Here is a 17,818-nt window from a genome sequence, read left to right on the forward strand (position 1 = left end):
ACCATTATTAAGCTGAATACATTACTTATGTTTTTCTGTACCGGTATGTATACTTTTATGCTAATATATTTTATTGTTTTTCTTTTTTTTTTTTTTTTTTTTTTTTTTTGTTAATTTTATTACCAAAGCTAATTTGAATGCAGCATCCTTGATTTCTTCAGTTTCTTAAAGGAGAATAAGAAACTTCTTATGATAATTCATTCACCAAACAAATATAGCCTTCCATTAGAAGTGTTATGATTGATTCGTCTTCTTTTTTCTTTCTTTACTTTTTACTCTGTTATTTAAAAAATGTCTTAACATTATGTGGAATGCCCTGACCACGAGTATGTAACTTACTCTTTCTGGGGGTGCTAGATTGTTTTTATACATATAAAAAAGTAATATGTATCTTTGTTCTGGCAATAAAGTATTATTATTATTATTATTATTATTATTATTATTATTATCATCATCATCATCATCACTGTGAGGGCGGCAATGAACCTCTGGGTTCCTTAAAAGCTGTACGTATTATTATTATTATTATTATTTGTATTTTGTGTTTTGTATTATGAGTGATGTAATTTTGTTCTATTTTGTAATTTTTTATAATACAGTGCCTTTTTTTCTAGCAGAACGCGCCAGAACGGCGTTCTTGCACCTTTAATTATATTTTTTATCATGCAATAGAATAATGTGTTAATATTATGTTTTAACGTAATTTTGAACTCCGCTTAGGCCTTGAACTCTGCTTAAGCTTTGAAGTTGGACTAAAAGAACATTAAAAATGACAAAATTCCCGTGAACTGGACAATAATCATCTCCCCGTCCACTATAATATATTCTGCACAGAGTTCCACCACTTTTTTCCCCAGAAGAAAAGCACTGGCTACATACATTTAAAATCTTAAACAATTAATGTCTATAAAATTGTGTTTACATTATTTTAAAATTACATATTTTTTTATGTGTAGTACTGAATGTTGTACGACTAGGGGAAGAAGTTTTCTGCGAAGCTGTAGTATGTACTAGCAAGTGTCCCATTTTAAGCATCAGAAATTCTGGTCACATTAGAATAGCTACCGGTACCCAGCATTCACTTTCGAACATTATTGATAGCATAATTTAGTCGTGCAACCAATGAAGATACACTGATAATGGTACAATGACACTGTTGCAGGAGGGTCGGGAGACGACGCCGGAGATGGCCACAAGTCCCCGGCGCCAGGCATCACAGGTTCCAGGCACCGGCACTTCCGGCGTGAGGCCAAAGGAACCACCGCCAATGGTGGTGCAGGGGGACTTCCGGAAGGTGAGGATCGCATCATAATTGCAAAGCAATTTAATGTTCTCTGCATTAACATGTGAGATTGGTTACTTTATCAGTGTATGTAAAGAAGGAAAGCAATGTCAGGTCATCATTCAGAAGAAGTGTTCTAGTAAACACCCCATTGCTGCAAATATCTTTAAAAAGCAAATGGATACACTTTTATATCACACGTGAAGGAGTGAACAGATTTGTTTGAAACTACTACAATTGAGTGGTCGACTTCTAAAAATTCTGAAGCTCAATAAGTACAATAGAATCATTACTGTTAAATACTAGGTGCAATAAAACTATGTAATACATTGCTGAATGCAAATAACTTCGGTTTTGTAAAGAAATCTGAAAGTGACTGAAAGTAGATACAAACAGGAACAATAAAAACATGCATCTCAATAGCATTAGACAAAAGATCAGTCTGCTTAAAGATTTTTTTTTTCTTTTTGGTTCTAGAGAATTATCTGTTATGGTTACCATTGGTTATTGATGGAGAAAAATTCATTCTGGCACTGAGCTACGCTGAGGTTCATTCCACAGCACCAGATCGAATCTTTCTCCTTTGGTATTTTCCCTTAATGGCTTTACTTCATGTTCGACATATATATTAACACATATACGAGTTGGGGCATAAGTCATGGCAACTATTTTTTTCTTCAAAGGTAAAGGTTGGTATCACAAAATGGCATATGTCGCACGGAAGCTGTGCAGTCATAGTGTGTGTCCACAACACAAGATGGCTCTGTGTTTGTCTGTAATAGAACAGAGAGTAATGTTAAATCATTTGTCAGTGTAGCGCCATTCAGGATGGATGCAACCCGTGTTGAACAACGCTCGTATATCAAAATAGCCATTCTCTGTGGGAGGAATGCCAGAGAATGCCAGAGAGAGTTGGTAGAAGCTATTGGGAATAATGCCCTTCCATATCGGAGAGTCGTGAGGTGGATAGCAGTGTTTTAGCGAGGACGCGAAGCAACCAGCGATCGGCGACGACCAGTGAGTGTGCGGACCGATGTCACACAAAAAGCAGTGTGTATAGAGCGGCTACTGCGGTGCTGTTCATGGGAAGAATTGGAGCACCCACCATACTCTCCAGACTTTTCGCCATGTGATTTTGACCTCATACGGAAGGTAAAGAAACAATTACGTGGTAGACGGTTTGGGACATGAATGGACATTGCCAATGCTGTGCAACAATAGATGATCAGATTCACACATGGTGAGGAAAATGGTGAAGCAGATGGTATTCGACGTCTCCCACATCATTGGCAGCGTGTTGTGAACATTACAGGAGACTACTTTGAGGGCCTTTAGAACGGGTGTGTGTGCTGTAATGATTCTGATGTTATGGCAACGACTGTAATAAACATGAGGAGCAAAATGTTGGCGTGTTGTTAAATGTTCGTACATTTCGTCCATTCCTTTTCCTTTCATGTGTATATTTCACATTTTCCACCCAAGCTCGAATTCTCACAAAAAAAATAGTTGCCATGACTTATGCCCCAACCCTTGTATATAATATTAAGTCAACAGTCATTACACAAGGAGCGCACTCATTTGAGTGACTTAGTGGCCAGGACTCCACAGTATGTATGCACTGTTATGTGTAGAACTGGGAGTCTCGGGTTCGATCCCTGGTGCTGGAGCGAGTTTTTCTCCATTAATAACCAAAAGATCCGTTGTTCATTAGAAGGTGGAAAACAATTCCGAAAATGAATTTGGATTCTTCCTACAGCCTGTTCTTATCTGCTTTTGAATTTATAATCCTGTAATGGGATGTTTAATAGAAAACTGCAAAAGAAGGGTAATTCATACATTGACTTAACTCTTACAAAGTGGTGTGCTCCAGACAAAATTCACTGGCCAATTATTTCTTTTTCACTGCTTTGCAGACAGTAGCTGTCTCCATAAATCTCGATTGAGACTACAGCTACCTCAGCAGAACGACATCTGGTGAGGTCGCAGAAGCATCTAATAGACGAAGTAGGAAATAAAGTAGATTATAAATGATAACACTTACAATAAATCAATATGCTTCGTTCCTTCCTTGGTTGGATATTGGATGAATCCTCAGATAAGTAAAAGAGATGACTAAGCTCACTGACAGAGACTGAGGTGGATGACTTGACCTCTATGTGGTCCAACATAGAATGGTGTCTACTGCTGCGTGGCATGTCCGACCGTGAAGTGAGTGAGCCCGGGTTCAAATCCTGGTTGTGACAGAAGTGACCTGGTTGAGGTTTTTCCGAGTTTTCTCTCAACCAATTGCTTAAGTGGAAAGGTGAAAGGGATTCAGCAGGCTGTATGGGAGTTAAGAAATGGTAGCACAGTGGGTCCTAGGTCATATACACTATTCCATTCCAGATAGTACAGTGGGCCCATCCAAGCGGCCTATGTGTGAGGACAGGCCCCAGCCTGTGCCCCACCCTTCTAGGAGGACTAATAAAATAAAACATATATGGTAACAATGTTGGTTTCAACAGAAGATATTGACTATTCAAGCAATCATCCCCAAACTCTTGATTTTCTAGCCAATCTAAGTAAACTAATTTAAGTGAAGTTCACAAAATTACTTAGATCATCACTACACTTTACCTTTCTAGCTATGATCCCCCTAAATATAGCCTTCCTTCCTGGCCGATCAAATTTGAGTACAGTCAATCAAATCAACCCTTACCTCTGTAGCTAGTGTTGGTTCCCATGATTCGCTTATAAACAACTTAAAACCATTTTAGTAGAGTTAACAAACATAGCCAATTGGCCATGTCTCGGAGATCATTAGTCATATGTCATTTTTCCATGGTTTTCATAAGGTATAAAGACAAATATCAGGATGAGATTCTCACGAGCTTATATGTCTTACATTTTAAAACTTAGCTTTCACCAAATTACAGACATTGAGTTCTAATTTTTGACGGGGCTCATCTATGGTTTCGAATGTCGAAGAGACTTAAGAGATAGGATTTTCAACATATGACTGCAGAATGGCGTGTTTTTTACTGGGAAAATTGTGTTCCTTGGCCTTGCGTTTAATGGTAAATTAGTATCATTATCATCATCATTATACACATCACAGTGGATCTACTGATCCGATCCAATCACAGAGGAAAATTATCTTCCCATCTTCTTTGTCCTAAGGGTCTGTACAGTACAGCCTGCTCAGTCATTCATTGCCCATACGTAAGAGGCAATCATGCCAGTTTTCTTTCTTATCCATTTTTTCTCATCTGAGTTAAACATTTTTAGTTAATTTCTAATTATGAGGTTGCAGACTTGTTCTCCCTTCGATCTGATCTGTTCATTGTCCAATTTTCTGAACCATACAATAAAGCAGGAACAGCCATTACCTTATAAAATTTAAACATTGTATCCTTCCTCGTTTTCCTTGCCAAAGTGTGCTTTGTTGTTCCACACATGTACATGAATTGTCCTAACTTGTTTGTAAATCTTCATCATTCTCACATCCCAGATAACTAAAATGACTTACCGGTACTTGCTGTATATTCTTGTTATTGATTTATTATTTTAGACCTTCTGGGATATTTGCCTATAAATGTCATGACTTTTGACTTTTTAACTGATATTTCTAGATTGTACGTGGAAGTTACAAAATAAATATAATTGCTGAGTTGCTAACCGAAGTTGATTTTCTGAATTTGCTAAAATAACTTGATCCTCTACAAACATTACTGTATTTAAATTTGAGATTCCAAGTCTAAAATGAGTTCTTAATTTCCTTTACCGTTCTTCTATGGCTGATAAATTATCCACTCATCTTTATGTGTTGTAATAATTAAGACCACTTTTCTGCTCATTTCCCTCACAATCACCCAAGTCCTTTCCATATGATGACATACTGGCACTTCACAATATGATAAGGGTCAATAGACTTGGAGCTCACAGACGTTCCATCAGCTCTGAGACCCCTTGCAAGAACGCGAGATTGCGCGTACCTTTCAGTCATTTTCATCTCACCTTCCAACTGTCATTGTGAACTCAATGATCATGTTAATATTATTGTGACGTTTCACAGTTGCCCTACCAGCTTATTCGTTGCACAGGTGAGCGGGATCTCGACGGAGATTTTTCGACAGATTGAGACAGTCGAGAACGACCACGATGCTACCACGGCTGCAGCACTGGAGGCAGTGGAGAGGCGGGGGGAGATGGTGGTACGCCTGCTCGACCCTAGGCACATGGGTCGAGCCGCTTCGGAGGCTGCCAAGCGCTTCCTGGCACTGCAGGTGAGTGCCACACTATTTGGCAATATCAAGAAATCACTTTTCCCGTAATTTAACGAAAAAACGTAATTTCTCCTTTCAATGGCGCATTTACAGGGTGGCTAATGAGGTTCAAGCTCCCCAAATCAAAAAGAGGGTAAAGGAAGGGAAGAAGAAGAAAGCCTTTTAATGCCATATCGTGTTTGTATCTATTATTGTGGAAAGTGTGTGATCTGTGAAACATTTATTTTTAAACAGGCCTCATGTGAATGAACTTTTTACAACATATTTTATTTTTTAATAAATTTCGAACTTTCGATCATGTTTGAAGTTCTGTAACTTTTATTCCTGTCTGGTGGTGCTAACCATTCCAACCAGACAATAATATCTAATTGACGCAGTCCATACTTCTCATAGCACCTATACTTCACGTAAGGCTATAGGTATACCTCTTTAATTTTGTCGCTAAACTGGAGAATTTGCTATGATAGTAAAGTGGGACTCGTCCACAAACTCAGCACGCCAGTGACGGCATTCACGTGCCCATTGCAGTCTGCGGCATTGGTGGTTTCTGGACAATGGAAGCCAATGCAACGGGATGCAATCCAGCCCTCAAAAGAGGCGATGAACCGTTGACGCAGACAGGTCCACATCCGTTGCAATACTCCAACGTCGACTCAACACTGTGGATGAAGCTGTACAGTCCATCAAGGCCTTGCGGACAAGATGGCGGTCATCCCGTGCTGTGGTCACGTTACGTGGTTCAGTAATCACTCGTCTCTGCGTACGACCCTCTTCTATCCACTGGTTCCACACACTCATCACTGTCATAGCTGTATGCCCTGTACGATCTGAAATGTCACAGTATGACAAACCTGCTTCCCGGAGACCAACCATTCTGCCCCGTTCGAACTCACGTGCTGATATTGAGCCCTTCTCGTCGACGAGGCATAACTGCACTAGCTTTCACGTTTCCACTTCGTTTGAAAGCTCTGCGCTGACTGAGCAAGGCATAACACTGACCTTGCTGTGACACGAGACGTCACTGTTATGCCTATGTGTACGCCATCTCTCTGGAAACGTAATCAATTATTGGTGGTACACTGTTCTGCACATCTCCTGAGTTTGGAGTCGTTCAGGCCATTCTTTCTGGGTGTTGCACTTTTCACAAACAGTAGTGTATTTATTTCATTATCTATTATTGTATTTTATAGGTAGGTATATTCTAGGAAATGAAATTAATTTGTATGAATGTTGTATCAGATTCACTTTTTATAATGAATAAATTAACAACCCTTAAATACCCATTCCCGTGTGATCGATGTTTTCCTATCTATAATAATATGCTTCGACTTTCATGCTCTGCTGCTTACCGATTACAGAGGGGACTTGCTCCCCGTGTTTTATTCAAGTAGGTGAACATTAACTTCCTCCTATATCGGCGGAGCAATGTATTCTATTTTCAAGTTATAGTATGAGGCCGAATATTATCATTCTGAAGAACATGTTCTTTTTTTGTATCGTCGAATTTAATGCAATATATGATATTAACAAGAATTACTTTTTTGAGTCTTATGATACAATAGTAACTCAATCTTGGCAATTTTTAAACCACTGGCTCTTTAGTGCTATAAATTGTTTATTCTCCATAAAATTGATATGCGAAATATATTCTCCCTTCAGCAAATCTTTTCCACATATCATTGCTTTAAATGATTGACGAAATTATCCTCCATTTTGATTCACTACTACAGCTAACGGTATGTTATCTGATGAAGAAAGCCGAAATTTTCAGAACTTGGATGGGAAAATTAAGAATCGGCCTATATTCACGTAATACAGAATTCGTTTTCATAGTCAAACTTGCAAGATAATATTTGGTGATACTTTCTTCAGAGTGATGTTAATAGTGTAGATGAAGTAAAAATCTACTGTACTGAGTTCTCTTCTCCTTTTCATTTTAATGAAGATATTGTCCGTAATTTGTAAATATTCTTTATTTAAGACATTGATATTTTGTTTCTGATATAGGACGCGAAGCATTTCGTGCATCTGGTGGAGATAGTGAAGCGCCCGGGGCAGACCCTGGGGCTCTACATCCGTGAAGGGAATGGTCTGGACCGGTCGGATGGCGTGTTCATCTCGCGGATTGCACTGGAGTCAGCTGTGTACAACAGTGGCTGTCTTAAAGTCGGCGACGAGATCCTGGCTGTTAACATGGTGGACGTGACCAGGATGAGTTTGGATGATGTTGTCATCATCATGTCTATTCCCAGACGCCTGGTGCTCGTCACAAGACAAAGGAAAGCTGGTGAGAGTCAGAACTTAGGATTGTAAATAATAATAATAATAATAATAATAATAATAATAATAATATTAATATTTTTTTACTAATGCTGTGCATTTTGACGTGTAGCCATTTGTGCCTCTTCCTACGTTTTGGCTATTATGATGAAGAATCCTGTTTTGAAGTTGCACACTGATTAGGTCAGATTCTGTTAGACCCGTATGATAAGATGACATAGGACACAGAGATTTGAAGATGAGCTAAACTAAACTAAAACTAATTGTATACAAAAAAAGACACGCAATATTTACACAAAACTACAACAACGGATAGATTGGCAATTAACACTTTCAAACAGGATAGTAATATGTTTGCACGAGCCCAACTACAAGAGGTAACTGTCAATCAAGACGGGGTGATGATTTAAAGCTTACAATTCGTACCTGCTGAGTTGCAATATACAAAGATCCTTTAAATATTTCTTCCAAGAATCATTATTAAACGAGCAACATAGTTACCTATTCCAAATGCACAATAACTTGCTGGTCTGACACGGAGTGTAGTTCAATAGATTACTACAAACTTTAGCGTTGTTCTTGTCAACACTGGTAAAAAAGAGAATTATCGCTATGGATACGATAGTCATCTTTTCCTTCTTCGTTTTCAATAGAAATAACATTGATACAGCGTCGTTAAATAACCAGGTAAAAAGCAGTATGAAATTTTGCAGTAATATACTCGATTAAACCATTATCTCACCCTTAACAGAAATGCAACATTCATAGCTTTCCCCCTGTACCCTTCAAATAATAATTTAAATCTAGATACAACAGAAGCCAGTAATATTACTATATAATAGGAAACCTGAAGTGAGCTCTGCAAGATGGAAAAATACTGATGCAAGCCATGCAGGTAAAGTAACTGAAAATACTTGGACAGTACATTTGAAACTATGTTACAAAAATTATACAAAAACTTACATACACTACGCAGGTCACCGAACTAATTTTCTTACTATGAACATTAAGGTGCAAACAGACGTACTGTATCTGCATACATAAGAACTTGGCACAGTACAATATTAAGATAAACATCTATTAAGAAAAATGTCAGCCTATACAGCAACAAAATGCTTCAAAAGATTGCGAACCCGGAAAAGAATATTGAGTTCCAACGAAAGAACTATGGTGTTAAACGTGTATTTGTACTTTCGTACTGCATTTTTATTCAGTGTAACTGAAGCTGCTAAACATACCGTGACAGCCACAAAATTTTCTTACAAATAGGTGCTAACAATAAGAAAGAAATTTAAATTGAAGGGGAAACTTTCAACATCAGTGTAAAAGAAAAGCCCAGGCATTAAAAAGACGAGAATGCAGAAATGTGATTCAATTAATCAGGCTGCAATAAGGCGTCTTGTGCATTCATTTTACAGGAAAAACACACTGCCAACATTAAAAAATGTGAAAGCAGCCTCTGATAAAGACACAGGCATGCCTAACGTATCAATTTCAACGTTACGAAGGATACTAAAGGATATGAGATTCGAGTTTACTAGAAGAAAGAAGAACTCCATGCTAATTGATAGAGACGACATAATTGCCTGGAGGCATAGGCACTTGAGAACTATTAGAAGTCACAGAGCAAACAATAGGAACTTTGATGATTGATGAGTGGAACGGAGAAAAATTCTCTCTGGTACTGGGATATGAACCCGGGTTTTCAGCTCTATGTGCTGATGCTCTATCCATTAAGCCATACCGGATTCCCATCCCGATGTCGGAATCCTCTCAGTTTAAGTTCCATCTCTTGGGTTCCCTCTAGTGGCCTACCCTCATGCAATGCGTCATAGATGTATGACAGTGGCACAATGTCCATACATGTGCAGAGGTGCATTCGTTATGAGTGACTAAGTGGCCGGACATTGTGCCACTGTCATATATCTATGACGCAATGCATGAGGGTAGGCCACTAGAGGGAACCCAAGAGATGGAACTTAAAGTGAGAGAATTCGATCTGACATCAGGTTGGGAATCCTGTGTGGCTTAGTGGATAGAGTGTCAGCACGTAGAGCTGAAAACCTGGGTTCAAATCCCGATGCCGGAGAGAATTTTTCTCCATTCCACTCATCAATCATCATATGATGACGCAGATTTTCTGCTCGGAAATATCATATGTACTTCGGTACATCATAATAATATATAATGGGAACTTTGTTTACACAGATGAGACCTGGATAAATGCAAGGTGTACGACTTCAAAGTCTTGGGTGGACACTACAATTGCCTCCACTTCACAAGCCAGAAAAGGTCTGATGACTGGTAATAAGACGCCCTTGGGCAAAGGTGGACGTATAATATTAGTCCATGCTAGTAATGAGAAGGAATGCTTTTATTCCAGGAGCTCAATTAGTATATTACGGAAAGAAAGATGGCGACTACCATGATGAAATGAGAAATATTTTGCGAAGAAATTGCTTCGAAATCTTCCTGCAAATAGTGTTATTGTGTTGGATAATGCGTCTGTACATTCGAGAAAGTATGAAAAAATTCCCATAATTTTTTTTTTCATATTGTGCTAGTCTCTAAACATCATCCTTAACAGAATTGTGACATTCATCGTGTAGGCCCTACTCTTCGTTTATTGGTTGTCTATATTATGTTATATGTGATGAATTATCGGTAATACTGTTACAAAATTTGACCTTTATTATTTTGCATTAAATAGCAACGTTTAGGTCAGCATTTACTGATAATTTTATACTGAAAAAAAAAGTGAGTGTTTTCGTATTTGCAGCTTTCGTGATACGCCTACATATTGGGCGATTCATTCAATTATAGTAATAGTGATTATGATGGTAGTGTTAGGAAATATAATACAGCTGTGTATTTTCAGGTAAGGGAGGTGTCATGTCACCACACCTGCAGCCTCGCTCAGAGCACAAGCCACCACCTGTGGTGGTCATCAAGAAGGAGTTGCGAGAGGAGGATGACATGGACGACATGGAGGATACAGGGTCACGGAGAAGGGGGGGTGACGGCCGGGAGATGGTCTCCACATCGAGGTGAGCGAGTCATCTTGCCAAAAGACACATGAAGTTCTATTGCTTGTCCTTTTTCTTAATTCTCTCCTTCTCCTTCTAATTGTTTTATTTCCTCATTTTTCTTTTCTTTTCATTATTATTATTATTATTATTATTATTATTATTATTATTATTATTATTATTATTATTATTATTATTATTATTATTATTATTATTTTATTCATTTCATTTATTATACTCCATAGATCTTATATTAGCAGTGAAGCTTTAAAATGTGGAACAAGTCAAAATTTTACAAGATTACAATTACAATTTTTACAATTTTTTTTACAATTTCAGTTTCAATTTTTTACAATTCTTTGGAGAGATGTAGTAAAGCCGAGGATTCGCCAATTCCTATTAATTGTATTCTTCGTCATAAGCTTCTTATTCTTCAAAGATTCTGCCATAGAACCTACACTGTCTGTATGTGATCTTTTCTAATCTCAAACTTTATCACCTCCATTATATTCTTTATATTAACAATTGACGACTATCACATTCTCACATACTATAGCGTCCTGTACATTGCATTGTCCCAACTAAAGAAAATCATTAAAATTTTACAAAAAGAAAAGAAATCGACATTACTTGTGAGATAACGTAATATGTTTAATTCCTACCCTACGAAATGCACCAAGATAGAGTTAGATAAAAAGTAATGGCAACATTGCTATAATTTTGAAATTGCTTTATTATCAGAGGAAACACCACAAATGTAATTTCCCCCTCCCCACGTTTACCACCTTCTGCCACACTATTGTGCAAGCCATCATACATCAGCACGTTCATCTCTGTTGATGTTCAGTATAGAATTGACCACTCTATGGCATGAATAATGGCATTTCTTGTGTTGTAATGTGTCCCTCTAAGTAGTTCTTTCATTTTGGGGAAGAGATCATAATCGCACAGGCTCATATTAGGTGAGTATGGCAGATTTTCCAGTACTTTCCCATAACCAGCGAAGCAGAAGATCCATCGTGGCATTAGTAGTGTGACTCCTCTCATTGTCATGAAGGCTAATAGGGATTGTTTCCAGAAAGTGCCGTCGCTTTCTCCTTAAAGCTGAACAAAAGTGTTGTTGCAGGAAATTGCAGTAGTAGGCAGCATCTACCAACTGCCATAGTAATACATCATGGTGCAGTATTACCTCATAGATGTCATATGCCACAATGAGCATCACCTTCACACCACCTTGGCAGAGCACACAGTCCTTGGATAAAGAGAGCCGGGATGCTTCCATTCATTTGATTACCGCTTCAAGCATGATTTTCAGTATTAAACTTGGCTCTGAGTGACTGGACGGTGTGACTTTTGGTGTTCCAAATAAGTATTTAGTATGATACTTGGCATCTCTCAGTGCAGTCTCTACCCGGAGATCTGATTGAGGGACTATTTTACTTCTGGAGTATTTTACACTGAGGGACTCCATGTATCATAAGCAGTGAAAAATATAGTGGGACTATGTTGGTGTTAATACAGCTTCTGTGGGTACCTCTTTGTTACTTGTTAGCTTAAACAACAAGGAGATTGATTGATTAAAGCATGGTTTGTATGATCGAGCCCATATTCTATTCATAGTGAGGATCTGCCCAAGGAAATCGTTACTTTTCCTCTGGTAGCGGTTCAGCAATTCCTGTGCAGTTGCATAGCTCTGCTATTGTTGTACCTCGTGATTCTATGGGATATCCAATGCACTGCAATTTTGCTTAATGCAGGAATATCATGCAGAATGTGCAGCATGGTTTTGTGGCATATGCCTGTGTTTGTCTCTGCAGTCCATTAGTGATCAACATCCAGTAGGGAAGTAAGAAACTGAATAATGTGGTCATCAATTTGGGGTTATCCTGAATGGGACCTGTCCTGAACAGTATTCCTGCCTTCACGAAACACTTTCACCCATCGTGCCGCTGTACACTATGACAACATTGCATCACCACATGCTTCACGCAGTCCCTGGTAACAGTCTTGTTTACTACGATCTCGTGCAACTCCAATTTTGATCCATAAACTCTGTTCCAGCTTCGTAAAGAAATCATTATGGTTCTTTGCTATCCTCTTGTATTTTAAGACATTGCTATATTTGACTGAATATCGTACAACCGATACCACTCATTGCACTAGTTCATCTGAACTTCGGTTCTCAGCTCCAAAACATTCTAAGGGTATTTGACTTACATGGCTGATGTAGCAGCAATGTTGCCATTACTTTTATCCAAGCCTGTTACTGCTATAGGCAATCACACACTGCTTCATTATCATGTCACCAATTTTGAATAGTCCATTTTTTTTAGTAGGTTATTTTACGACACTTTATCAACATCTTAGGTTATTTAGTGTCTGAATGAGATGAAGGTGATAATGCTGGTGAAATGAGTCCGCGGTCCAGCACCGAAAGTCACCCAGCATTTTCTCATATTGGGTTGAGGGAAAACCCTGGAAAAAACCTCAACCAGGTAACTTGTCCCTACTGGGATTCGAACCCAAGCCAACTGGTTTCGCGGCCAGATGCACTAGTCGTTACTCCACGGGTGTGGTGGACTAGTCCATTTATAGTGTAAACAAAGATTAGATATGATGCTGACACTCACATATGAACACATTTTCAGATCACGGCTAGGCTTAGGTTTGACAGGCCTGGGATCAACTCAGGACTTGGGCCTCGATAGCAATGGAGAAACTACAGCAAACGGACTCGGCCTGGCTGACCTGTACTACAACTCGAGACCAGAGCACGCCAGCGACCGGAGTGCAGCGGCCACGTGGTCGTACCAGCCCCCCCCACCACCAGTCATAACAGAGCAGCCCAAGCCATCGTCCACCCCACAGCACTTCCAGCCCTATGAGAGGGGCTACCCCAAGACACTCGAGTCACTTGCAGAGAAGGTGAGTCCATATACAGAGATGTAGAAATGAAGTGGAGCTGGAGGTGGGTTAGATGAGCACTAATCATTCCGGTTCCTGTGTGCTCATTTCACATTGAATGAACGTAGTTAGTCATTTTCAGAAGCTGGTGCATAGAACCTTTTGATGGCATTTTCCGTCATGGATTTTGATACCAGCAAATGTTATCTTCTGAGACTTAATGAATTACATCCATACTATATTATACAGAGTGCTGAAACTTTCAGAGTACAAAAAGGATACCAAACTAAGTATTTTAATAATAAGAATGCAGTGTCCCAGGTGCTTCATTAAGATGCTACATACGTTAACATGCTTGAGTCATCAAGAAAACTTACTGTTTCATACTGCATTAATTTAATGTATAAAATGCCTTTTTATATCTTCAAATTGAGCCACATTAACAACCATGATAGCAGTGCAACAAGAATTGACGCATTGTCTTAAAGATTTCAGGTCTGAATGATTTCTGCTATAGTCACTGTAGTAGTGTTTATTCATCATGGACTGGAGTGCTGTAAACTGCGTCCTTCATAGCACCTCACAAGAAAAAATCGTGGTGGATCAACAGGATGGCCTCCACAATCACCTGATTGACACTGCTCAATTTTTTTTCTTGTGGAATGCAATGAAGAAGGCAGTTTACAGCACACCAGTCAACGATGAAGAAACATTATTACGATACAGTGCATTATGGCTGCGGAACAAATTGTTAAGATCACTCTTGGAATCTTTGAGAGAATGTGTCAGTCCTTGTTGTGCCACTGTTGTGTTTGCCAAAATATTAATGGGGCCCAATTTGAACATGTATTAAGGCATGTTGTACATTAAATCCATGCAGTATGTAACAATAAGTAAGTTTAGCTCACTCCCAAAAAAGCCCAAACTTATGCTTAGGAGTATTCTTGAAAACGTAATAGTAAAATTATATTAAGCACATTAATTCAAATATAAAAACAGCATAGGCCTACATTACAAAATAAATACAGTAAGATTAATTTCGGTAAAATATAAAAATGCAGGAAATATTTTTAAGTCTATTTTTCTCTTAGATAAAAGTTTGCAAAAAATAATTTGTACACCTAATTTTTAAACCCAAAATCATTCATTAATTATTAATAAAAGAATTGTATAGTCTTGGGCCGAAGTTATAGTTTCTGTAATATGGTGTGAATAGGGATGTAGGGGTAAATAAGGACGAATTTTTACTATATTTTATTTATTTGTGTCAAAGACTAAAATGGAGGTGTTATTTTAATAATGGTACACCTCCATTTACATTGATTTTGAGATATGAAGTCTTAAGTTAAATGTGTATAAAAATTTCAGGATGTGAAATATTTGAAAAGTAATAGTTCATGCTTTCTTGTCAGAAATTAAGCTTTCTTCCTATGCTTGGGCTTTATGAATATTTTATGGGACATGTATAATAAAGGAGGGATAATGGAGGTATACCACTATTCAAAAAAATATCAATGTATGATTGATAAATCCAAGGCAACTCTTTGGAGGTGTACCAGAATAATGCTTTTATTGAAAAGAAATTGGATTTCAGTATATAAATGGATATTTTCAGTGGCGGTGCGTCAATAAGAGCACGTGAACACCTTGTTTCCATTAATGCATGACTAGTTTTATTATTTAATACCGTATTGACATATTGGGGATGTATAATATCAGAATCGAGTACTTTAAACTTCCCGCATCTTGCATAAACTTTTTATGTAAACTTGGCAACATCCATTCACATACAAGCCGTGCTCTTTTCAAGAAGGTTACAGGAATTTCACGCATGCGCGGGAGAAAATTGTCTTTCGCTGGCCGCTTATGACTCGTCAAGAGCACAAAGCGTTAAGTGAACAGTGAATCTATCCTACAGATGTCAGGTGCATCGGTGCCTATCGTTCACATGCTATATCTCGAGAAGGAAATTTAATAGTCTGTTTTCTAGCCTGTAGGTGTCAGCATCTCACTGTCGGAACGTTTACTTCATGTGGATGTGTGTACAGTGCTGCTACGAGAGTGTAGTTTGTGACAGAAGAGCAGTGTCAGCATAATAGCATAGTTTGGCTTTCAAACACGTGCTGGCTGAATGTGGTGGTGGTATGAATTTAAGTATCTGTATGGTAGTATATAATATTTAAGAATAATATTTATTGGCATGTATTTATAGTAATCAATCTATGTGAATGGGATTATAGTACTGGTTTAGGCTATAGTGTATAAGTGTATTGTGAATCAAAATATATACTGAACACACGCTTTTGTAAATAACGGTATTGAGGTATGTATTAATTTTTAACAAACGTAAACAATGAACTCTGTTCAAGTAATTTGGAACAGTAAAGAACTGGGTAAACTGGCTTACCAGGAAAAATTGGAAATAAAAAGACTGGGTTTCATTATCATTATCATTATTATTATTATTATTATTATTATTATTATTATTATTATTATTATTATTATTATTATTATATGTTCTTTTGAATTTATATACGGTTTTTTCGATAGTGAAACATTGGAAGCATGACATTTTATATTAGGCTAAACGTACGATTTCAAATTCTCTTCAGTTTTGGAACACAAAATTGTGAACACATATAATATTTTATTACGAGCCGCCACTGGATATTTTATAATATTGATCAAGATCTTAATCATCAATATAATCGGAGTCACTCAAAATCTCTTTAGAATCACTCATTTTGGCTTAACATGGAACACAGTTGAAGCAACCAATCTAGGAGACGAAAACACCAATATCAAATGACTGGTCCTCCAGGTTGGGGGTTGGTCATGAGGTTAACGATCTCGTATCTTAAAAAATTGTCTTGAAAGCACAGAATACAAGGCAATCGATAGGAACCAATGGCAAGACATTCTTAAGCAGGCCAAAAATCGACCAGGTTGTAGTGTCAGGGATGATGATGATGATGATGATGATGATGATGATGATGATGATGATGATGATGATGATGATGATGATACACAGTTGAGTTATACCATTATTAAAATAATTTTCTTGTACGATTATAATATCTAAGATGCCAGCATTATGGTGCACTCTGTTGGCAGTAGAAGGAATTTGGAGTTGTACCACTTTCATAATAAAAAGAATAGACATTTGTAAAGCTGAAAGTGTAGTTAACTCCACTTTGACAAAAAGTGGAGTTGTACCATTATTAAAATAACCCTTTCATAATATTATAATAATAAGAGTGTTTCTATTTTTATTTGTAATGAGTGAACAAATAAACACTCTCATTATTATATTTATTCTTTGACACAAAGAAATAAAAAATAGTAAAAATTCGTCCCTATTCACTCCATGTTGTGGTACATTGCAGACCAGATTCGGTATTACACTTACGTTCAAGTAATGGGAGATAAATATAAATAAACAAAAGTCTGTAGCCATTTTACACACTAGAATAAAATCGTAATAAGTCTTGAGTGTTATTACTAGTCTTCCCAGCCCAAGAATAAATATCTATAGTATTTTTTTTTTCTTTTTCCTTATTCTTCCACATCTATATTCTTCCAGATCTTCCTTCTTTTCTTTTTTTCTGTTCTTTCGTTAATGTGTTTGTTATAAATTCCTTTGTCGTATTTAATTCATGAGTTGTAATATCTTTGTGTCCAGGTGCACGCATTCTATTCAGGCCCGCCTCCTCCACCTGGCACGACGTCCATCACATCCACACGCCGCATGTCTGCAGGCCCCCAGCCCAGTCCCAGCACCTTGCGACTGCAGCAACAGCAGTCGCACTACTATGTTCAGACAGGCACACGGCGGGTGGGTGGTCGTGTGATGCCACGCTCTGGCAGTGACCAGCATCTCCCCCGAGTGGAATATGACTACACCTCAGGAACAGGGTGAGTTACAACATATAATAATCCAGAGACTGAGAAGTGAACTAGAACCGACGTTGTTTATTTACTTTTTGAAAACTTATTTATTACCGGTACTCAACTCTTAGATACTGAGACTCTGTATTCCTCATCTTTCACTGTTGCTACCT

At 37.9% G+C, this 17,818-nt stretch overlaps 1 protein-coding gene across 1 annotated transcript in view; it reads left to right on the forward strand.

The window, feature by feature from the left end:
* RhoGAP100F (Rho GTPase activating protein at 100F) overlaps nt 1-17,818 on the forward strand; it is a 283,580-nt gene that overhangs the window by 201,532 nt on the left and 64,230 nt on the right. The window contains exons 2-7 of the mRNA XM_069847371.1: nt 1,163-1,294; nt 5,365-5,547; nt 7,555-7,834; nt 10,706-10,874; nt 13,502-13,778; nt 17,440-17,672. Of these exons, the coding sequence (XP_069703472.1) occupies nt 1,163-1,294; nt 5,365-5,547; nt 7,555-7,834; nt 10,706-10,874; nt 13,502-13,778; nt 17,440-17,672 (1,274 nt within the window). The remainder of the gene's footprint in view (nt 1-1,162; nt 1,295-5,364; nt 5,548-7,554; nt 7,835-10,705; nt 10,875-13,501; nt 13,779-17,439; nt 17,673-17,818) is intronic.

Source organism: Periplaneta americana, chromosome 15 (assembly GCF_040183065.1).
Source record: "Periplaneta americana isolate PAMFEO1 chromosome 15, P.americana_PAMFEO1_priV1, whole genome shotgun sequence".
NCBI classification, from domain to species: Eukaryota; Metazoa; Arthropoda; class Insecta; order Blattodea; family Blattidae; genus Periplaneta; species Periplaneta americana.